Source organism: Pygocentrus nattereri, chromosome 8, assembly GCF_015220715.1.
Source record: "Pygocentrus nattereri isolate fPygNat1 chromosome 8, fPygNat1.pri, whole genome shotgun sequence".
Classification (NCBI taxonomy): Eukaryota; Metazoa; Chordata; class Actinopteri; order Characiformes; family Serrasalmidae; genus Pygocentrus; species Pygocentrus nattereri.
Genome location: NC_051218.1, coordinates 11,503,319 through 11,509,318, shown reverse-complemented (window position 1 = coordinate 11,509,318; position 6,000 = coordinate 11,503,319). Strand labels below are relative to the sequence as shown.

The following is a 6,000-nucleotide window of genomic DNA, read 5'->3' as shown; positions in this document are numbered from 1 at the left end:
CATAAATGGTTAAGATGTAAACAAAGTTATTCTGAGTAATTTGATATAAAATGCTCCACTCTAGAGAAATTTACGGAGTCAGAGTTGTTCACAGTGGTGGAACTAGACATCTGTAGAATTCAATGCCTTTAAAAGCTCCCTCTCAGAAAGCTATTAAATAACATGGCTATACCAGAGACGTTGCTTTGCGGGAGCTTTTAGAGAAAATTTTGGTTACAAACAATTCATGACAAAGAGCTTTCAAAGCATTCTTTAGATGTACCACTATTTTACCATGATCAACACTACATAGAGAACTCAGAAGGCTTGTAAATTTCTGCTGGTTTTGAATACTAGATGAAATGTCTGAGTTTGTGCTGTAGACTGTACCACTGTAAAGAAGTCTGAGTCTCACATCAAACCTTTGTTTATATCTCAACTATTAAATTATGTAGAAATTTGGTTAAGATACATTTTGTGGGGTTTCCCTTTGAACCAATCTGTAAATAATGACTTTTTGCTGAAGATGTTTGGTTAATATGTTACAATGGGCTTTTATAATTCAGAACCCAAGGACATGATGTCATTGAGCTGTTTTTATGCCTGCTGCTGTATGAGACAAATGAGCCCGTGCAGTTTTATGCCCATAAGAAGCCAGTGAGAGGTCATCTTTGCATAGCAGTATACTTCGGAAACACATTTCACAAAAATCCCTCAAGAAATGTGTTTTATATGAAAAACAGTAGACTATTGCTTTAAAATTCATCCCCCAGGAGAGAGACCCCTTCTGGCTTACTGGTGATCCCAGATCTCCCCAGCCCCCCCTCATTTGGATGAGGGTTTGTGGCAGTGAGCCTTTGTTAAAGGGCAGTGCAGCAGCAGCAGCGTTCAGACTGCAGTTCGAGCTTTTGTTCACGGAGCAGCAGCAGCGCTCTTCAGAGGGGAAGCCTCGGTGACGTCAGCTCTGATTTCCAAAACATCAGCGGAGAGCCGGAGAGGGGAGGATGCAGAGTGGACGAACCGGGACGAGGGAGCGCTTCAAATCGGTAAGCTGTGATCGGTGATTTTACTTCATACTGAACCCGAGTCTGATGTTACATTTAGTCAAGTACGACATAACGCCCTATAGCTTGGGCACTGCTAAAAAAAAAGATATACGGGTAATACTTTTATAATTTTATTACATTTTATCAATTTTGACTTCTAACAAATCAACTTTCGTGGATGTACGTGTGCCAAGCCTGTTTCTATGCTAACGCGAGAAGAATTTTAAGTGACTCTAATGTGTCTTCAGCTTAGCTACTGTTCTTGTTTCATGGTGGCCAAGTTTACTGAGGAAAAACGCCAAGAAAAGAAAATACCCTGGAGCAAAAGCCAGATAAAGAGTTCCACTCTGATCATTTCACTCTGTTAAGAGAAATTCAGTATGTCAGACATACAGACAGTATGACAGATTTCGCGCCTATAACCAACTATTTAATCTATAACAACCTCACAGCAGATTCAGTTTGTTTTACCAATGAAAAAGTTCAATACTAATCCAAAGTGGTCTTGTTTGTAGAGTTGTGAGACAGCAGACGCCTCGTGAACATGAGGATCGCGCGACCCCTGCTGGTGCTGTTGCACGTGGTGCTGGAGACCCGGGCGCTGCGATACTCCAACGGCTATTATTATCAGACCATCGAGAACAGCAAAGGCAACGGAGAGAGTAAGACCTGCCTGCCGTCTACTGCGCTGCAGTCCGTTTATCTCCATCTTGGTGGCAGCCAAATGTGTTTATGGAAGACCATTCCAGCCAGATAGAGGGACCAATCGTTTTTTCTTCTCTTTCAGCTTGTGTGTCAAAACTTTGACTTCTCTCGAAATGATGGCTTGCTATGACTTATTTTTTCACATTTCTGACTTGCAATCTCGATATTTTCTCAAAATTCTGCCTTATTTTCTGTATTTTGGGTCATATTTTGAGAAAAGAAGTCATTGCTTTGATATACATATATTTATTTCGAGAAAATAAATCTTTTTTTTTTCGAGATACCATGTCAATTTTGACATACTGTTTACCGAGTATGGAGAAAAAGGAGAAAAAAACAACAAAGGAAATATATTTACATAAATTTTTCAAAATAAGTGTCGTGTGTAATATATTTGCATATACATTTGAAAATGTATACTGTTACATATATTGTATCTATATATTTGCATATATTTCAATATATTGACATGTATATGCATATGTTAGCATATATTTAAATATTTTGAAAATACATATTTAAATATATATTGCGCATATATTTTAATAAGAGCTAATGTATGTACGTACATTTTTCTTCCATATGGGAACACTTATCTGGATTTTTTTTTTCTGGAAAATGAGCTTCCATACCAAGCTCCAGCGCCCCTCCGTGACCCATGAGGATAAGCGGTTTAGATTAGGCGGTCTTGTGTGTGTGTGTGTGTGTGTGTGTGTGTGTGTGTGTGAGAGAGAGAGAGAGAGCGAAAGAAAGACAGAAAGAGCGAAAGAAAGAGAGAGAGGAAGTGCGAATGAAAGACAGAGAGAGAGAGAGAAAGAGAGAGAGAAAGAGCGAAAGAAAGACAGACAGAGAGAGAGAGAGAGAGAGAGAGAGAGAGAGAGAGAGAGAAAGAGCGAAAGAAAGACAGACAGAGAGAGAGACAGAGACCTTCCATACCTATTCTTATGGTTCTGCTTCTACAGATGAGAGTAGAAGTGCAACACGGGCCTTTATTCTGACATCGTCTTGTGAAAGCAGCTTTTGTTTTAATTGGTGGTATTTCTCACTTATCTGTGCTGGTGTGGAGTCTGGCTGCCCTCTTTTCCATGCAACTGCATTCATTTGGGTAGAAAAGCTGAAAACCTGATCCCAGATCAGCGCTCATTACTGTGAGAGGTTTGGTGAATGCCGGTCATTGTCAGTGACTCTCTCCCACCTCTCGTGTTTCAGTATACTTCAATGGGGTCCGTCTTCACGTGGAATCTCCACAAATGTCGGTGTCCGCCATTCAGGGTAGCAACGTGACCCTTCCGTGTCATTACCGGTATGAACCGGAGCTCAGCGCGCCCCGCAGGACCAGGGTCAAGTGGTTTTGGCAGCCGGCTACGGGCGAAGGGCGGGAGAAGGACGTTATGGTGGCATTAGGCTCGCGCCACAGGAGTTACGGGGGTTTCAGAGGGCGCGTGCGCCTCCGCCGGAGCGTCCCAGGTGACGCGTCGCTGGTCATCAACCCGCTGCAGGTCGATGACACGGGGCGCTACCGCTGCGAGATCATCGACGGCCTGGAGGACGAGAGCGTCACCGTGGAGCTCGAGTTCAGAGGTAATCTGACCTGCACCTCATTTCTGAAGAGGCTGGGAACAGCTCTTAACTTTCAGTTGGTAATGATAAAACTAATAAAAAGATGGTTCTTTAGAAAAGCCAGTGATTCTGTTTAGAACCTTGTCATGCTCAAATGGTTCTTTGAATGGTGAAATGTTCTTCAGATGGATGGAGTGTTGAATGTGTTGTGTATGGTTCTATATTGCATCTAAAAGGTTTCTTCTATTGTATTAAAGCTTGACATCGCAACAATAAACGAACACTTTTTGGTGCTATGTAGAACCATTTCCCAAAAGGTTCTATTTAGAACTATATGCAACACATTCTCCATCTGAAGGGCCATTTCACTGTGCAAAAAACATTTAAGCATGAAATTGTTCTACATAAAGCATTTCTTTTACTAAAGAACCCTTGAAGAACCGTCTGTTTTAAGAGTGTAGAGCTCATGGTTCTAAATAGAACCATTGCCTTCACTGAAGAACCCTTGAACCTTTTTAAGAGTGCAGTTATGAGAGCAAGGAGCTGAAGTGGAGGCCCGCATGAAGTTAAAGAGAATTTAAGGAGAATTACATCCTGAATCATAATTCAGTCAGGACGATTCAAAGTGACTTTAGCCTCAACTGATTAAAAATGCAGCTGTCAGAGTCCCACTAGGAGTTAAAGAAGGGAACAGGTTACCCTCATTCTTAAACTCTTACTCTGTTCCAGAATAGATTTTAAGATGCTATTACTGATCTTTTAATCACTTAGCGGTATAGACCCAGCATATTTATCTGATCAGTAATGTGAACCAGAGCAAAACTCTCTGATCACTAAGAACTAGTCACTTAGTCATGTCTAAGGTAAAGAATAAACATGGAGAAGCAGCATTTAGCTACTCTTCTGCTCTTAAGTGAAACCAGTTGACAGAGAGCAATAGACGAGCACTGAAACTAGACACTTTTAAATCCAGGGTGAAAACGTTCAGCTCAGTTTAAAGCACTGTGAGCTCTACTGCACTTCTCTCATGTATTTTTACTTTATTATGCTAATTTAATTTTTGTTTTGATTTGATTTTCAATTGAAAGATTCTTTTAAAATGTATTGTTTTAATTATGTTTAGTCATGTTCTCAAATTCTACTCTCCTTTACGTTACTTTTAAATGACTTTGTATTGTCTTTTCTGTAAAGCTCTTTGAATGACAGCAGTGTATGAAAGGTGCTGTATAAATAAACTTGCCTTGCCTTGAATATCATTGTAAACAATTTTAACTCCATGCAGTTGAATCACCACAAGACTGACACCTCACAAAGCGCTGGTGCATTTTTTACATTTGTTGCAGTCATGCAATCTCTTGACATACCACCCCGTCAGCTGCATTCAGCTGTAAGATACCTTTTTGCCTCATCCACAGGTGTGGTGTTCCCTTATTACTCCCCCAGGGGACGCTACCAGCTGACCTACCAGGAAGCTAAGGAGGCCTGTGAACAGCAGGGTGCCTGCCTGGCCACCTTCCAGCAGCTGTTTGCAGCCTATGAGGAGGGTTTGGACTGGTGTAATGCAGGTTGGCTAGCTGATGGGACGGCGCAGTACCCTGTTTCTGTGCCTCGAGAGGCCTGTGGTGGCAAGGAATTGGCACCAGGTGTACGGAGCTATGGCTTACGCCACAAAACCCTTGACCAGTTTGATGCATTCTGCTTCACTTCTTCCATCAGAGGTGAAGACTGCTTTACATCCACAACTTTGCGCATGTCTTTATGTGTCTTGTTGTTAGTAGTGGGAGGTATACCAGTATTAAATTTAATAATAGGACTAGTGAGTACCTTTGGATTTTTCTATGCTGTGAATATGTGATGTGCCTGTAGCATAAATCAGACAATAACAGAAAGAGGGTTATGAATCAAGGCTTAAGATCAAAGAAATAAAGGACCAAATTACATATTGTAAAAGGGAGGATGCCAAGGTTGTTGGTTCAGAATAATAATGTGAAATGTGTTTGGAAACGATTATGTCAACAGTCAACAGTAAATAAGCTAAGAATTCAAATGCTGAAACATGATTGGCTACCAATAACATATTGGTATGTCGTTATTGTATAAACCATGGAAAATATCAACATAATTCTGAGCTCATATCGTCCAACCCTAGTTGTCATACATTGCAGAGTAAACAACTGCATATTTTCCATTTCAAGCTTTGCCCCACACAAAACCACAAGTGACAGTTTGCCACACACAGCAAAATCCTGTAAGACGTGTTCACAACTTGAATGACTCTGAAATATCAACATGCTTTAAATTCCTGGTTAAACCTTTCTGACATTATGCGTTATTGTGTGTCGTATTTCTCTGTACACCACATCTGACGAGTGCAGTAGACTGCCCATTCATAGCAGCTGGACAGTGACGCTCCATGGACGTTTTTTCTTTGTTTATTTCATTTTCATAGCTATTTCATATTGTGTCTGAAACCAAATAAGCAAGTCTGTATGTGAATATGTAACAGCTAGATGTGGTTTGACACGAGTGTGTGGTGAATTAGGCATGTAGTTGCCCAATGCTAATTGGTGGGGTAAGCCTCCATTACTTGTTAGATTCAAGTTGTAGGGTAAAGAAGTAACTTTCGGACACCAGAAATTTCTGGGCTGGCCTACTAGGTCTGGACCTCTCACTAAAATGTGTGTGTGCTAGTGTTTTTTTTTTTTTTGGC

General features: G+C 40.9%; 1 protein-coding gene across 2 annotated transcripts in view; it reads left to right on the top strand.

The window, feature by feature from the left end:
- The first annotated feature begins 859 nt into the window (after positions 1 to 859).
- Positions 860 to 6,000, top strand: part of hapln3 (hyaluronan and proteoglycan link protein 3) — a 10,684-nt gene continuing 5,543 nt past the window's right edge. The window contains exons 1-4 of one of the 2 annotated variants that reach the window (XM_017690199.2): positions 860 to 1,025; positions 1,541 to 1,687; positions 2,940 to 3,311; positions 4,706 to 5,008. In XM_017690199.2, the coding sequence (XP_017545688.1) occupies positions 1,570 to 1,687; positions 2,940 to 3,311; positions 4,706 to 5,008 (793 nt within the window). In that variant the 5' untranslated portion in view covers positions 860 to 1,025; positions 1,541 to 1,569. Of the gene's footprint in view, positions 1,026 to 1,072; positions 1,140 to 1,540; positions 1,688 to 2,939; positions 3,312 to 4,705; positions 5,009 to 6,000 lie in introns of those variants that run through there. The other variant, XM_017690202.2, reaches the window with a different exon arrangement.